The following is a 17,250-nucleotide window of genomic DNA, read 5'->3' on the forward strand; positions in this document are numbered from 1 at the left end:
CACACGTTACCTGTGCAGTACCATGTTTCCACTGCTGGAGGAGATCAGTGCGGATCACTCGCAGAAGATGCTCAGGAATGCTGCCACACCTGATGACTGCTGATGATTGACCGATTTTATACACACTTTATCAGTGGATGCAGCACTGTCAAATCATTTTTATATCACACTGTGGGCTCCTTCTGCTACCGAAGCCCCACAGATATCAGACCCCTGACTACAGAAGAGCAGTAACAGCAGCTCGGTGAGTTGAGAAATATTATGGTTGGCTCCACATAACAGGAGTCCACGGCTGCGTGATTGTTCCGTGGAAAACGTGAGCTGCAAGAGGAATATGAACTGAAAGAGCCGCAGTCTAAAATCGTGAGGAACGAATACACTTGAATTTTCACTCGGGATTTACAGGGAATCGCCGCTTTTCACAGTGAAGGTGAGATTTTCTCCACTTCTCTGCCTGCATGGTGAGCAGCAAACATATCAATCGGAATAAACAACATGACGCGACGCGACCAGAACGCTGCCAATTAATTACGTGGGGGGATACGGTCGCGTCGCGTCCAGCGGAGATGCGGTATTAATAAGATAAACGATTACTGAGAATGTCGCAGTGATGCTGCTGTAAGGACGCAAATCTAGTCTTACATAATAAACGCCACCTCAGTGTGACTACAGAATTAATTAAATTGATCAGAATATTGGTCAAATCTATAAACATGTATGGATGTTGTTATGTAGGTCGTTCAGCATTGATATTAGGTGATTGTCTCAAGCATTGTTTCAAATTGACTCCTACTCAGTGAGTCAACAGCTGAAAAACTGCTAACTGTTAAGTGACTAAAATTATTATTATTATTAATAATAATAATATACTACCGTTTAGCCTAATTATTTAATCTTTTAAAAGCCTACTTCATTTCATATTCAGTTTGGTTATAACACTGATTTACTTAAAAATGCATAGGCTGTTATTTAATTCTCTATATCTATCTATCTATCTATCTATCTATCTATCTATCTATCTATCTATCTATCTATCTATCTATCTATCTATCTATCTATCTATCTATCTATCATCTATCTATCTATCTATCTATCTATCTATCTATCTATCTATCTATCTATCTATCTATCTATCTATCTATCCTCTATGTCTGTGTTTTTAAAGTCTATTCTGTGAACAATGATCATGGTGTTACAATGTCAGTGTACTTGAATGTAATTGAAATCATCAACAGTTATCTCTCCATCAGTGACTTTTCTCACGATGTGTGACCATTAGTGAGACTGAACTAGCTCATTCTTATCTGATTACATTATTGATTTTTGCAGGGCCTCTTCACCTCAAGTGTATAATTTGACTTGTTGTTGTGGCTTGAAATTTTTTATCGACCCATGTTGTTTTGGAGTATGGTGGGTTAGTTTTGCTTGGATTTTTTGCAGACAAACCAGGGTCAAAAAGTAGCTGTGTCGCACAGCACACTCTTTAACCCCACTTTCACGGGGAACAGATTTGTGTGAGAAACCCAGTCAAGTTTAATTAACTTTATCCGCAGTCAAAGCCTCACGCTGTGAGTGTGTGTGAGCACAAACACAGCCTTTTTAGGAGAGATCTCAGCGCCTATGGATTCTTCTCAGAAATCTTTTGCCTGTGAGACATATGTGGCTCCTTAGAGATAAACAGAGCTCCCACTCTTGAAAACAGGCTCTCTGCTAATTTCAGCTAAACCTCGCTCACTCCCACTCGAGAGTTAGGAGAGTGTCTTCGGGACAAGTGCCTTGTTTAGTCACTGTTGATTTGGCAGAGCACGAAACACTATTCTCTCAATGTCTGCTCAAACAATAACCCACATCAACATTTGTTCATTATGCTTGTTTGAGACTATACTGAGAGGAGTTGTTTATTTAATTTTTTATTTCTTTCCTCAGGCACACCGTCTGTTATCCATTCATTCAAGGGGACTACATTTTGTTTCAGATGAGAAAATAATAATTCGAACATTTTAGTGCAGTCCTTTTCCTGCGGTTAGTATTTAACAAAAGTTTTCTCTCTCACACACATGCACTCACACAGATTTTATTGTAGTTATCTTTTTGGAAATAAAACAGGCCAAAAATATTGATGAAAATAATTTTGTGCTGCCAAACCAATGAGATTCTCTTTTTTTCTTAGTACCACCATCATGCACTTAAAAAAAATAATCAAAGATGATTGCTTGGATTTGGACTAATGTTTTTTACATTAAGCGGTTGTAAACTATTTATTTGGGCTGAATTTAAACAAACAAATTAATTTGAACATTACTAAAATTAATTTCTTAGTTTAAATTCAACCCATATACATTTTTGCAACCATTTTGCTGAAATCTTTATTTTCAGTGTGACTAAAATTAAGTAGCAAATCATTGTTCATGGCTATGATATGCATTAAAAAATGCATTTGTTGACAGAAAATCTTGAGAAGACCACCACCATGATAACTGCACGAGAAAAAATCAAGAAGAAACCCCCCAAAGACAGTCTGACACTGCTACCCTGCTTCTATTTTGTAGAGGTAAATCATCATTTATTACCAGTTTAATACTTCACCCTTTAAGATGCACTCCTTGAAAGAAAAATTAGCCCAATCTTGCATTTAACAGTACAATGACACAACTCTGATAAATAGTAATAAGCAATTAAAATAATAGTTATAGCCTCTGGATAAAAGGTCGACCAGGTGGTTACGATGCTTGTAAAAGTTTTAAATATATTAGGTGCTATACAAGTAAGCTTTCTAAATTTCTTAGATGCGCTATTGAAAATCCATAATAGCAGTCATTTTGACTGTGTTAGTATACCTTTCACCACACTGTCAGTCCAGGAATACAGTACTCCGTTGACATTTAACAGCCATCTGTTACAACTCCTCAGCAGTAATAAATCTCTGCTCAGATGTTGATATGTTTGTGTATTATCAATCTTTTATATCTTTTTGTACATGACAATGGCAGGGAGTTTTGTACATTTTAAAATTGATGAAGGCTTTTGCATTTAGCCTATTTCAATGTAATAAATTAGGAATTACCTAAAATTATACACCCCTGCTTCCCTTGTAAATCTTAGTTACCCATTGTGGCATCCTCCATGGTTTCGCTGTACTTTCTGGAACTGACGGACGTGCTCCAGCCAGCGCAGGTGGGATTCCGCTGCCATGACCGATCTCTCAGCATGCCTTACGTGGACAGTGGCGATGAGCTTATACCTCTGCTTATGCTCCTAAGTCTGGCGTTCGCTGGCCCTGCTGCCTCTGTGAGATGACAACCATCCTTATAATCATAATATTATTTTAATAACGGTCTTTGAATTAAGTTTTATACATTTAATATCTTAAAAAGGTGCATAATATTGAACCATCCTTAATTATTTCCCCCCATCTTTTGTCCAGATTATGATGGGTGAAGGTCTACTGTATTGTATGCAGTCCAAACTGAAGGTTCGACCTGGGATTGAGGGAAGCATCAATGCTGGTGGATGTAATTTTAACTCTTTCCTGCGGAGAACTGTTCGTTTTGTTGGTATGTAACATTCTTTTTATTACAAGGCAATTTTACACATATAAGATGTATATTTACACCAGGGTTGCCCAAACGTTTTCATATGAAGGGCCAAAAAAAATTTTCATCGAGAACCTAGGGCTGAAGATAAATAAACCAAACTATGTTACATTAAAATCATGGGTAATTTCCCCATTTATTTTATTCATTCATTCATTTTATTGGCGGCTTAGTCCCTTTATTAATCTGGGGTCGCCACAGCGGAATAAACGACCAACTTATCCAGCATTATTTTTACGTAGCGGTTGCCCTTCTAGCCGCAACCCATCTCTGGGAAACATTCACACACACACTCATACACTACGGACAATTTAGCCAACTCAGTTCACCTGTACCGCATGTCTTTGGACTGTGGGGGAAACCGGTGCACCCGGAGGAAACCCATGTGAACGCAGGGAGAACATGCAAACTCCACACAAAAAAGGCAACTGAGCTGAGGCTCAAACCAGCGACCCAGCGACCTTCTTGCTGTGAGGCGACAGCACTACCTACTGCGCCACTACGTCGCCTCATTTATTTCATAACTTTGAATCATATTAACTAATGTAGTATAACTTTTTAAATTGTACATTTATTGCAATAAAAACATAAACAATCACATTTATAACACAGTGAAGTTTAATGCTGCATACACTAGTCAAGCAGAATCTGGCTTTACCTTGATTCCCTCGCCAAAGTCTCTGCATTGTCCTCTATCCGGCGGGTGACAGTATGTACATTTTAAACTAAACTACAGCATTTAAATTAAAACATTTAATTTCAGTAAGCCATTTTTGTAGCTTAACAATAAAACAAACAAATAAAAGTTTACATTAAATTTGAATTTACAATTTTTAAACCAAATACTGCCTATTTTTTTTTTTTTTTTTTTTTTAGTTTTATATTTAGTTTGTTTATTAGAGTGGTAGTTCATTCCAGTTGACATTTGAAGCTGACAAAATGCTCTACCCTGTTTTTACACCCTTCTTTAAGGAGGTAGCCCATTCTGATAGAAATTTGAAGCTGACAAGATGTGCTAATTCTTTTTTTTTTTTAGAAAAATGACAGATTAAGCACATTCTGATAAAGAAGCACAAATCGTCAGAACACAGGCCCTAGTTTGGGCATCTCTGATTTACACAAATAAGATCTGTAAAATAAAAATATTGTGAAATATTGTGTGTTATTTTAATGAATGAAAATTAGCATGGGGTGCTCAACCTTTGGTGTTTGTGAGTTCTAATGCCTCAGTAACGTGAAGTGACACAATACTTTCAGTGAGTGTCGTCTTTCTGATGAAATGTTAAACCAAGGTTCTGACTCTTTTTCTCTCTGTGGTAATTAAAAATCCCATAGCACTTCTCATAAAGGGTAGGGGTGTACCCCGGTCTCCTGGCCAAATTCCTCCATCGGCCCAATTCCCATCATCATAGGCCTCCCAATCATCGCCATCCACTAAATTTATCTATCACCAAATCTATCACTGTCTCTCCACTGCATCTAAAGCTGGTGTGTGGTGAGCACACTGGCCCAGTTGCCCTGTGGCTGCCTATGCATCTTCCAAGTGGATGCTCCTCACTGGTGGTGGAGTGGGGAGACCCCCTCATGATTGTGAAGCTCAATGGGTGTATCGGCATACACGATAAATTACTTACTACTTACTTATTTACTAACAACAGTCACTGAAAAACAAACTAAAATAAAATAATTATCAAAAATAAATACATTTTCGGGATTATTAATAAGCACTAATTTCGTGATCTCTGTTTAGAGAAACAGCTTTTTTACAGCCTAACACATCAGTCAAGCAAATTATTATTCAAAAACATTCCTTTATTCATTCTCCTTCGGCTTAGTCTCTATTTCAGAGGTTGCCATAGTGGAATGAACCAACTATTTTAGCATATGTTACGCAGAGGACGCTCTTCTAGTAGCAACCCAGTACTGGGAAACACCCATACACACTCATTTACACACACACTTATACACTACGGATATTTTAGTTTACTCAATTTACCTATAAGGCATGTTTTTGGATTGTGGGGGAAACGGGAGCACCCAGAGGAACGCAAACACGGGAAGAATATACAAACTCCACACAGAAATGCCAACTGGTCCACACTGTACCACTATACAAAAGTATCTTTTCTATTCACCTTATTTTTTTGTGTATGAGCGAGTGCAGCCATTTGAATCTTTTTGGCTTGAGGCTCATTCACATCCATTCATTTTTAGAATTTAAAAACAGCTTGTTTTGCTGCTTAATATTGCAAACTGATATTTTCTTATTATATGATTCTGCTTTGTCTATATAATCATGCAAACACTTGTTTGTAGAGCAGGGAGTTTGACCATTTTCTGGGGTTTATTATTCCTAGTCTTTCTCCCATAAGCAGCTGAATCGGAAGTTCTAAAACAATTGCAAAAACGAGCATACTTCCACATCAAAGAATAAGGTCAATAAAGCACATTGAAACTTTTCTTCATTTGGCAAAAATGTGAAGTAGCCATGTTTAACTACATATACAGTATGATCTATAATATGAAAAAGATTGTCTGGATTGTATTTGTGGGGTTTTGAATTCAGTGCTTGTTCAAAGTGTTTGTTTTTTATTACTAAGAGGTTTGCACAAGAGTTAAAGGGCACCTAGGTTAAAACCCCTTTTTTCAGATTTAAGATAGGTCTTTTGCGTCTGCAAAATGTGTCTGTAAAGTTTCAGCTCAAAACACCCATCAGATTTTTTATTATACCTTTTATAAGATTCTATCTTATACCTTTTTGCATCAGGTAGTGGTTTTGTTGTGCTGCACCTTTAAGGCTAGTCCTCCCTGCCCACCGTGTCTTTGTGCCTTTCTGCGTGCCTTAATCTCCTCCCTCGGCTGCGTCAGATAACAGACAGACGTAAAGGAAGAAGATCGCACGTAGCGTTTGTGAGAAATACTGCAGTAAGAACTTTACCAATGAGTACATGTTGTGTTATGTGTTATGTTAATGTACAAAATAAACCTGATTTAACATCCACAAAGCGGGATCGAACTGTCAACTTTTATAATTGTCCTGACAAGCGGCTGTGGTGATGAAGTAAATCTGAAGTAAATCGCTGTAATTCATTACAATCATGCGCTGTTTTAAAACATTTTTTAACTTGTAAAACTCACTCTTGATCACATTTGATGATGATTATAGATCCTAGCAAATTGAACAGACCTCTTATTCCCGGTTGCTTTGTGCATATCGTGTTTTGTTGATATGATTATACACGTGACTACCGGGACTTGTTAATTCACAGCTGTCAATCAAGTCGGTGGGTGGGGGGACCGCACTTCTACATCAAATTGCGTTCGGTGTGAAAACCGCTCCAATTGGTCCGCCGTATTTATGTTGTTCAATTGAAAAAAAAAGAACTGGGTGTGTTTATATCATCCCAATATTACGGTCTATACACTATACCTACACACATGTCTGTCCAAACAGCTTGAAAAGTAGATTTTTTACCATAGGTGCCCTTTAATGTAAGCTGTTCCAACGATAAACTTTAAGATAATTTAAACTCTGCTAATCTATAATTACTAAAACTATAACTGAAACTGAATATATAAACTCTGCTAATCTATAATTACTAAAACTATAACTGAAACTGAATATATAAAACCTAAACATGAATATGGGTGGCACGGTGGCTCAGTGGTTTGTACCATCACTGGTTCTATTCTCGGCTGAGCCAGATGGCATTTCTGTTTGGAATTTGCATGTTCTCCTCGTGTTTGCGTGGGTTTCCTCTGGGTGCTCTGGTTTCCCCGACAATCCCAAAAACATTCACTATAAGTGAATGTGGTAAGCTAAATTGTAAGTAATGTTTGAGTGCAAGAGTGTATTGAAGTTTCCCAGTACAGAGTTGCGGCTGAAGGGCATCTGCTATGTAAAACATATGCTGTAATAGTTTGCGGTTCAATCCACCGAAGGAAAATGAATAAATTAATAAGTAAAAAGGTTTTCACAAAATATCAACAAATTTAAGGCTAACAAAAACACTCATGAAACTATCTAAAACTAAGCTGAAATGTAAAGCAAATTAAAAAATATTTTATTTTAATTAAACTATAATAACCCTGGGCTGATTTACCTTATAATCCCAGTTTCCGGATGCCTTGTATAATATTTTTACTGTAGTTATAAGTTGAAAACTGTATCTATTACAATTAAATGAACTGTATTTTATGATGTTCCATTTTATTATATGGCTATGTCAGTTTTGTTGTAAGATTTGTTTTATTAAATTGTATTTCTATTATTATTATTGAAACTGCAAAATAAAATTGCAACACAAAATGATGCATTATGTAATGTGATTCAGGCAAAGTGTTACATAAAAAGAATGAAATGAGTCATCAGCGTTTCATTCCTCCTCATGATCTCCCTTTTTTTGCACTCTAGGTGTTCATGTGTTTGGGCTTTGTGCAACAGCATTGGTTACTGATGTCATCCAGCTAGCCACTGGCTATCACACGCCATTCTTTCTCACAGTGTGCAAACCCAATTACACTATCCCAGGTGTGTCCTGTGACAAGAATCCTTACATCACCAAAGACATTTGCGCTGGGCAGGATCAGCATGCTATTCTATCTGCAAGGTAATCTGATGTTTAGATACTTAATAACATGTTATTATGTGATTAACTGTGATTAAAGCCTTGCACAATCACGTTTTGTTTTTTTCTCCCTTTGTGACGTTCTTCCTGTAAAGCACTTCCTACTCACCCCATTTTGAAAATGTAAACATTTGACTTTAACTTTGACTTCTGCTGCATTTCTGGTCTAGACAAGATGTTTGCTTTCCTCTGTGACAGGAAAACCTTCCCTTCCCAGCATGCAACCCTCTCTTCCTTTGCTGCTGTTTATATTTCAGTAAGTCTCTTCGACACCGTCTCAGTGTGTTTTCTGAATGTGTGTTTACAGCAAATACTATTTTTATATGAACCTAATAGGCTTCTGTGGTGTGTTCCTCTGTAGAAATGAAGAGTATTCAAAGTAACAGAAATAATAAAATAAGCAAGCATTAAAGTTATATTATAATTCAGATCTGCATGGAATAGATTTCACTCATGCCTTGGCACAAGTAATAGATTTCAACACATTTTTGTTTTCAGAAAGGTGTGATTTAATATGCTCAGTTGCATTATATGTTCACTAGATTAGTGAACATCTAATAATAGGTAAGCGCTTCACATGTCTAGGTACTTGGCAGGATCCACTTGAAGCGAAAGACATGAAGATAAGTTGTTACTGCTTCCCACTTTGTGCTTGTCAGACTGTAAGTAGCTGCAAGGCAGTATGTTATTAATTTGCAGATGACAGCTGAAGACCTATGCTGCTCTCTGCTTTTCTAGATGTACTTCAATTCAACAATTTCGGATAGCACCAAGCTGCTCAAACCTGTTCTGGTGTTCGCCTTTGCCATTGCGGCTGCGTTGACAGGACTCACCCAGATCACCCAGTACCGCAGTCACCCCATTGATGTTTACGTTGGGTTCTGTATTGGTGCCGGAATTGCAGCATACCTGGTAAGTGATTGCTGATTATTTATTGCCAGATAAGGCATTACAGTGGCAAAGTGGGTAGCATGATCGCCTCACAGCAAGAAGGTCACTGGTTCGAGCCCCAGCTGGCTCAGTTGGCCAGTTTTCCAATTTCTTTATGGAGTTTGCATGTTCTCCCCATGTTCGTGTGGGTTTTCTTTCGGTGCTCCGGGTTCCCCCACAGTCCAAACACATGTGCTGTAGGTGAATTCAATAAACTAAATTGGCCATAGTGTAAGAGTGTGTGTGTGAGTGTGTATGGGTGTTTCCCATTATTGGGTTCCAGCTGGAAGAGCATTCACTGCGTAAAACATGCAGTATGCTGGAAAAGTTGCCGATTCATTCCGCTGTGACGACCCCTGGTTAATCAAAGGACTAAGCCGAAAAGAAAATTAATTAATGAATATTGGCAGATGTGAACTGTCTTTCATATCATGGCTGTGGTCATCTTGCTGTTGAGCACATATTATGTGTATTTTTTATTTTATTTTGTTCTAGAGCAACTTTTATAAGAACGATTTATTATTTTAGAGTTTGTGAAGTGTCTTTATTCGAGTTTTAGGTGCATCAACAACAACATTCAGCAATTTTCTGTTCCAAATCTGTTCTCAAATTTAAGGCTGTAATAGTTTACATTTGGCTAAAATAGTTCATGGAAGCTGAATCTGTGACTCATGAAACTATTGCTAATGTCATGCTCTACTATTTGAGCTACATAAACACTGTTTTTTTGTGTCTGATCATTCACATAAAACAGCACTATTCCATATCTATTTTTCAACCCAGTCAGAAAGTACTGTTTAAGCCATAAACTACTCCACAAATTATAAATTTAAAAGTACATTTATCTGGGTTATGTACACCAAAAATGAACAGCGGCGGGAACGCTGCATTCTGCAGTTCATATCCAGCCCTACAGTAATTGGACTAGAGTTAGAGCAGGGTTAGAAACAAAGTCTTTGGAAATGTAGCCCTTCAGAAACCATAACATATAAAGCCATATCCAGGTAATAAGAATTGTTTTTAATGTGTTACATCCCCAAATGAGAAAAAGTTTGGAGAGTATGGAAAATGCAAATAAAAAAAGTAGTGATTTTTAAATTTACTTTGACTTGTATTTCATATCAGACAATATAAACACAAAATATTTCAAGTTTTGTCTGGTCAACTGCATTTAGTTTGAAAATATACATCCTTTCTATCATTCAATATACATCTGAATCTGTCATTCAGACCTGCAACGCATTTCAAAAAAGTTGGGACATGAGCAACATAGGGCTAGTAATCAGGAAAAATAATGAAGTGATTTGAAACAGGTGATGTTAACATGTAATTGTAATCATGAAAAGCATCATAAAAAGGTCTAGTCCTTAAGGAGCAATAATGGGCAGAGGAACTACTATGATCTCCAATCCCTCAGGTGGCATTGCGTCAAAAATTGTCATTCATCTATAAATAATACCACCGCAGAGGCTAAGGACTACTTTGGCAATCTTTTAAAACTGTACTTTGCCAAATGGAAGCCTTATTTTAACATTGTCCAGATGCGCTGTTGACTTCTCTGGGCTCTGAGGCATCTAGTATGGACTGTCATACAGTGGAAACGTGTACTGTGGTCAGATGAATTTTAGGTAATTTTTGAAGAAATGGATGCTGTGTGCTCCAGAACAAAGAGGAAAAGGACCATCCAGATTATTTCCAGCAAGTCCAAAAGCCAGGGTCTGTCATGGTATGGCATTGTGTGAGTGCCCTTGGCAAATGGTGATGGCACCATTAATGCTGGAAAGTACATAGAGATTTTGGAGCACAATAGGATGCCTTCTTTTTATACATATTTCAACAAGACAATGCAAAGCCACATTCTGCATACTTTACAAAGTCCTGGCTGCAGAGGAAAAGAGTACAGGTACTGGACTGGTCTGCCTGCAGACCCAACCTGTCTGTAATAGAGAATGTGGGGCACATTTTGAAGCATAAAACGAGACTTGTTTGCAGGAAGAATGGGACAGAATTACACATGAAACCACTTGGTGTCTTCAGTCTCTTAACATCTTTTAAGTGTTGTTAAAAGGAATGACAACATTACAAAGTGGTAAATGCTTTACTGTTCCAACTTTTTTTAAATGTGTTCGAAAAAAACAATAAAAATCATGAGAAAGAAAATTTAGGATTCACTACTTTTTTATTTGCGTTTTCCGTACTGTGCCAACTTTTTCAGAATTGGGGTTCTATATAAACATGCCACTTTAAAACTCTGTTTCATTTCAGGCTTTCCATGCTGTTGCCAACTTCAAATCTCCAGAGGACGCTGTGATCCCGCAACCTCCTCCTCAACAGAAAGATGCTTTGAGGGCTCTAGCCCAGCGAGGTCACGACTCTGTATATAACAAAGGTCATGCTTCTGAAAGCAATGAAGAAATTACATCACCAGCATCTCTAGATGGGCTAAACAGGCCTGTGCAGCGGGAGAAAACCTCATTGGGAAGCTTAAAGAGGGCCAGTGTGGACGTGGAGTTACTTGCACCTCGCAGCCCAATGGGAAAAGAGACCATGGTAACATTCAGTAACACATTACCCCGTGCTACAGCTCCAGAGGAGCCAACAAGGCGTCTGGTGACTGTACCTGTACCACTGGACCCAATGCGGTCACAACAATTAGTGTCTGAATGGAAACAAAAGTCAATGGAAATGCGAGGTGGGAGCTTGCCTGATGAAGACACCAGTGATCAGGGCTCAGACGGTGGAGATGACACAACCACAGAGGAAGATAGCATCCATTCTTCAGTCTATTCATCTGTTCCACATATGTCTAAACCAGCTAACCCACCTACAGGTCCAAAAGCAGTGATGACCCCTCGCCCTCCCACACAGTCCTCAATTCCCCCTCCTGTATCCCCTAAAAGTGCCAGCACTAGAGCCAAATGGCTGTCCATCACTGAGAAAAGTGGTGCTAATATTCCAGTTGTCAAGGCAGGAAATCAGCCTCGGATCATGCAGGTCATCGCCATGTCAAAGCAACAGGGATTGCTTTCTGGATCTGCAAAATCCTCAGAAACTTCATCCTCTTCTGGTACTTCATCGATCACGGGCACAGAATCATCGCCCAATCGCTCGGAACGTGACGGCAGTCCAGGCATCATAACCGTTGATGCCCATGCTCCCCATCACCCTGTAGTTCGTATGACCTCCAACCCCAATAATCCCTGGGAGTGGAGAGGGTCTTCTGATGGAAACATGGCTGAGTCTTATGAGCTGAAAAATGTAAACCGTGAGGGTTCCCGCATTTACCGTCATGTCAGGAGTGGCTCTCCATGTTCCTCTGCCAGTGAGGCTGACCACGGGCCACCTCAACCCCCACAACCTCCCCAGCCACCACTTCCCCCTCAACTTCCACCTGTGGGGAACACCTCAGAGGCTCGCAGTCTGCGCCGCAAGACCCCTCTAGTTCTACTTGATAGGGAGGGCAATCAGAACCACACTGAACAGGACAACTACTACAAAAAACTACAAAGTGGCAGGCATTTCTGAGTGACATGAATATATGAACACAACTATACTTTTTGGTCTTTTGCTTTTAATTACTGTATCTGATTCCATGAGGAATATCTGAATGACTGAAACCAATACACTTTGAGTCAGCAGAGCTTCGGGAGATGCTGTCTCTGACGTCTTAAGAGCACAATGGTTTTTGCCCAGTGAAGGCAAGCCACACTACATTATCACATCAGCACAGCTGTGATGTATTTCCATAATCATCATATTCCAAAATTCTTGCAAGGCAGATAGTAAAATAATGTTTGAGATCATTTTTATTGCTGCTCTTTTCGTTCATACTTGGCTTAAATGTGTGACTGAGATGTCAAGTCGAATTTATATGTATGTATGTATGTACACGCACGATTGTTTAGTATATGTTGTAGTGCTACAATTATATTAGAATATATTTGCCTTGTAACGCTTATGGTAAAACCCAATTTAAGCTGTTTTGTTGGCTTTTATGAATGATATTTACTTTGCAAAAGGGTAACATTCAATCTACATCTGACCATAAATGCTAAAATGTTGTTCTGGACATTTTCCACATCTGCTGAAGACATCCCGTGGAAAAGCTGTGGAAATATTGAAGCACTTTGAAAAGCACTTATGAATCACTTCATCTCTTTCTGTGTTAACAAGTGAAGTGAACTTGAAGGTCTATGTGGTATTCCAAAGGAATGTTAGACAAACATGGACTCTCATAATCCATCAAGTACCTTGTAACGGAATAGCTATCGGACAACAGTCCACGTAAAGTATTTTTATGTGTCATAATGAGAAACATTTCACCAAAAGAAATGTGGTGTAAATCACAAAAAGAATTTCTACAAGCTCTCTGGGATTTATCTGTAATAGTTAGCAGTCTACTTGTCATGCTGTTTCCCAGAGGTTCTCCTCTATAGATGAACATGATGCATGTTATGTGAGTGTCGTCAAGGTGGAAGTGGAGCCTTGTCAGTGAAGAATTCCAAACTCTTATAATGTACATTTGCAGCTGTCACCGCAGGTTGAATTCTGTTTGTGTCAGCTCTTTCCGAACGGTGCTCTGAGCTGCTCCTGGATCTCTATAGATGGTTGTCCGTACTGGATGCTTTGTGCTGTTGATGCAGTTTCTGAAAAAAAGACAACATGTATGACAACAATAAACAAGCTGCTGTAAATTAAGATGTCATTTGTAATGAACTGAAAATATTGCCCTTCCCTCTTTATTTTTTGTACACACACACGCACGCACACGCACACACACACACACACACACAAAGAATGCCCTGAGGGCTGAGCACCCCCTGTTGGTCTCACTTCTAGCAATATTTTATTATAAATTTTTACTTTAACATGTGTAAAACCTAAAATTAGATTTTATTGTGATTTTGCAAGAGACATTTTAAAACTGCTTAGAGGGGTGTGTGTATTTTGTATTTCTTACAGGTATAGCCGTACCAGTAATGTTTTACTTTGTTGGGACATTTTTTTGATCCCCATAAAGCAAAAATGGGTGGGAAATTCATGGATGAAGTACAAAAAATGTAAAAACACACACTTTCCAGTTAGGGTTGGCTTTAGGGGTAGGGGGATAGGATATACAGTCCATACAGTATAAAATCCTTATATCTATTGGAAAAACATTGTGCAAGGTGTGTCCCAAATCCCATACTTACTCACTATTCTTCACCATTTTGTCAAGCCAAGAGAGTGAAAACAAAGAAACCGCCATTTTTAAAAACATTGCCAAGACATTACACTAATCATATATACATATAATAATTAGCCATGGTTGAACCACGCTCAAACAAACCTTGTTGTCGTCTTGATGAATCTTCCATGTGCCCTGTAGTTGTTTACAAGGTCGTTTAAAGGGAGAGCAGTTTCGCTAACTTGCATGCGCAAGTCTATATTTAAAATAAGAAACATCTTGAACTGATGATAATAACGTGCGCATATTGAAGTGCTTCTGACATCCGATCCTTTCAGAAACAGACAAACTCCAGAGTGGTGCATGAAAAAACAAAGGAGAAGCCAGAAAGGGTACCTAGCTCGAGAAAAGGGTACCCAAAAGGTGGAACTACACGAATAGCCGAACGAGCCATGGTTTACCCATGCTCAAACAAACCTTGTTGTCGTCTTCATGAATCTACCCTGTGCCCTGTAGTTGTTTACAAGGTAGTCTAAAGCAAGAGCAGTTTCGGTTTCTTGTGTGCTCGAGTCTATATTTGAAATAAGAAACATCTTGAGCTGATAATAATAAGTGAAGTTTTTAAACTAATTTCGAGGGGAGCACGTGATATAATTGACTGCAGCTGGCCACCTATCTACACTCATTAGTTAGCCAATCAGATCTATCCTAACTCACTATAAGTAGCCTAGCTAGATATTACTCCCTTATCTTCGTTTTCCGAAGAAGCAAACGACAGGTCCGCTCTAGCTCCTCCAAAAGTTACTCACGGACAAACCGGATCCTCCACATCTCCTACTATTCTCTAACTACAATGCCACACCACCATTACTACCATAGTCAACAACTACAAAATGACAAAAACAACAACAACAGCGACGGCGGTGGAGATCACAACAGCATCAGCGCAGCCACAGACAAGAAAGAAAGCTCAGCGCTCCCTAAAACACCAGCCCCGTCTTAACAACACCCAGCCCAGCATGAAAGTCAGCTCGAGACCGAGGCTCCAACAAGAGGCCGTAGGCCTATCCACTCCAGCCAGATCACAATGCAATCCCCAGCTCCGCTACGTACCTTCTCCAGCATCATCATGCGTCACTCATATCCAACAACGACTTTCACTGACCATAATTCAAAGCCGCTGCATTAAACCCAAAAGACTTACGAATCCACGTCTTCTTACTTGTCGACGTTTGTCACGTTTAAGCTTTTACTGAATTACGTTTGCAAACTGACCTAATTTTCTGAATTTCTAATTCCAGGTTTCGTCTACTGGATCACAGCCGATCTCAGCGCTCCCTTCCCATAACCTCACTAGCCGTCCACCAACGCTGAACCAGAAATCACAGAGCAATTCCCCGTTAAGCACATTCATATCAGCCCTACTGAAATGGGCATTAGAACATTTCTAAAAACGTCTAAGAACGGCTCTTTCATCTCCTCATTATTGTGCCTTTTTTCAGCATTAACAGCATGATTCTGCCTAATGAAGATGCTTTAAATTATCATGTTATAAACCAAGCAATCTCTCTAATCTAGACGGCTGCAAAGCTCAGTTGCAAATCAACATTACACCCGCCACCCGATTTCTGGCATTAATCGGAGGTCACAATTATATTTCGTAGTCTGTTTAACATTCGGATGCAGAAGTAGCCCACACATTTATGCCTTAAAAACGATCCGCTGGATTCTTGCCAATAACTACGGCGTTTGCATGTAATTCATCTACTAGAAGTTTCCCGTTTCTCTCTCCCTAATATCCTCCAGCTAAACTTAGTGACCGGTTTTCTAATATTTGCATTCTCATCGCGGAAGAACCTCGGCTTAAGCACTCTATAGAATTCTTAAGCATCAATTAGGAGTGACAGAATCCCAAGCATCAATAGGCTACTTGAATAAATCGACAAATTAGTCCCCTTTTATATTCTGGAAGAAAGATCACGCTAAGCACAAACTGCTCTCCATCTTAGAACATTAAACACACATGCGCATTATCCCGCAGGGATGCCTTTTCGTCACTCATCTACTTCATCTCGCAGCATCAATCTTCAGACTAGAAGAGAAATTGTCTAAATCCGATCTTGGTCGTAACAAACTCTGCCTGAATGGCGTCGCGCACCAGAGGCGCCGACGGCGTGGTGACGCGGCGCGCTTATGACAGGGGATAGTAGACTAATGCACACCAGACACACGCATTCATACTTTATAAAAAATAAACTAATCAAATGTACAAATAGCGCTCCGCGGCGCGGCAGAATACGAAGTGTCATGAATTGTGGCTGGGCACTACGGACAGCCGCATTGACTTTCTTAGTATTTATTTCCTAGTATTTATTTATTGGAAGTCAATGGTTACAGGTTTTCAGCTTTCTTCAAAATGTTGTCTTTAGCGTTTAAAACGGGAGTCACCAACCTCTATGAAACTGAGAGCTACTTCTTGGGTACCGATTAACGTGGAGGGTACCAGTTTGATAAACACTTCTCAAATAACAAGTTGCTCAATTTACTTTTAATTATAATTTAAGTTTTTGGTAATAATTAATAATATTCATCCATGTGAAGATACTGATCATGTTAATGATTCTCACAAAGTTACCAGCAATTATTTAACAGGGTAGGAAATACCCTGTAATTAATATATCAATGTGCAACACTATTTATTTATCTTTGCAAATATTTACATTTTTAAATGATTACTTCTATATTAAAGAAAGCTTACTAGTAAGTGGCGCTATGGTGAGCTATTTTTAGAACAGGCCTGTGAGCAACACACGAGAGCCTCGTGGGCTACCTGGTGCCTGCAGGTACCATGCTTGGTGACCCCTGGTTTAACAGAAGAAAGAAATTCATAAAGGTTTGTAACCATCAGGTGGCGCTTATAGCATGCGACCTG

General features: G+C 39.0%; 1 protein-coding gene across 2 annotated transcripts; it reads left to right on the plus strand.

Annotated features, from left to right (window-relative positions):
• The first annotated feature begins 166 nt into the window (after positions 1-166).
• plppr3b (phospholipid phosphatase related 3b) lies at positions 167-13,849 on the plus strand. 2 transcript variants are annotated; one of them, XM_005155961.4, is made up of 9 exons: positions 167-430; positions 1,927-2,022; positions 2,448-2,551; positions 3,103-3,288; positions 3,425-3,554; positions 8,008-8,203; positions 8,420-8,477; positions 8,960-9,133; positions 11,417-13,849. In XM_005155961.4, the coding sequence occupies exons 3-9, from the start codon at positions 2,471-2,473 to the stop codon at positions 12,674-12,676; spliced, it is 2,085 nt and encodes a 694-aa protein (XP_005156018.1). In that variant the 5' UTR covers positions 167-430; positions 1,927-2,022; positions 2,448-2,470; the 3' UTR covers positions 12,677-13,849. The 2 variants fall into 2 exon arrangements, with proteins under 2 accessions (XP_005156018.1, XP_698710.2); XM_693618.9 differs by lacking the exon at positions 1,927-2,022.
• The last annotated feature ends 3,401 nt before the right edge of the window (positions 13,850-17,250 follow it).

This window comes from Danio rerio, chromosome 11 (assembly GCF_049306965.1).
Source record: "Danio rerio strain Tuebingen ecotype United States chromosome 11, GRCz12tu, whole genome shotgun sequence".
NCBI lineage: Eukaryota > Metazoa > Chordata > Actinopteri > Cypriniformes > Danionidae > Danio > Danio rerio.

Excerpts from the sequence above, each read along its gene's own strand:
- plppr3b (XM_005155961.4), top strand. The coding sequence starts at position 2,471 with ATGATAACTGCACGAGAAAAAATCAAGAAGAAACCCCCCAAAGACAGT. Across the intron at positions 2,552-3,102 it reads CCTGCTTCTATTTTGTAGAG|TTACCCATTGTGGCATCCTC; the intron begins GTAAATCATCAT and ends TGTAAATCTTAG. Across the intron at positions 8,204-8,419 it reads CATGCTATTCTATCTGCAAG|GAAAACCTTCCCTTCCCAGC; the intron begins GTAATCTGATGT and ends CCTCTGTGACAG.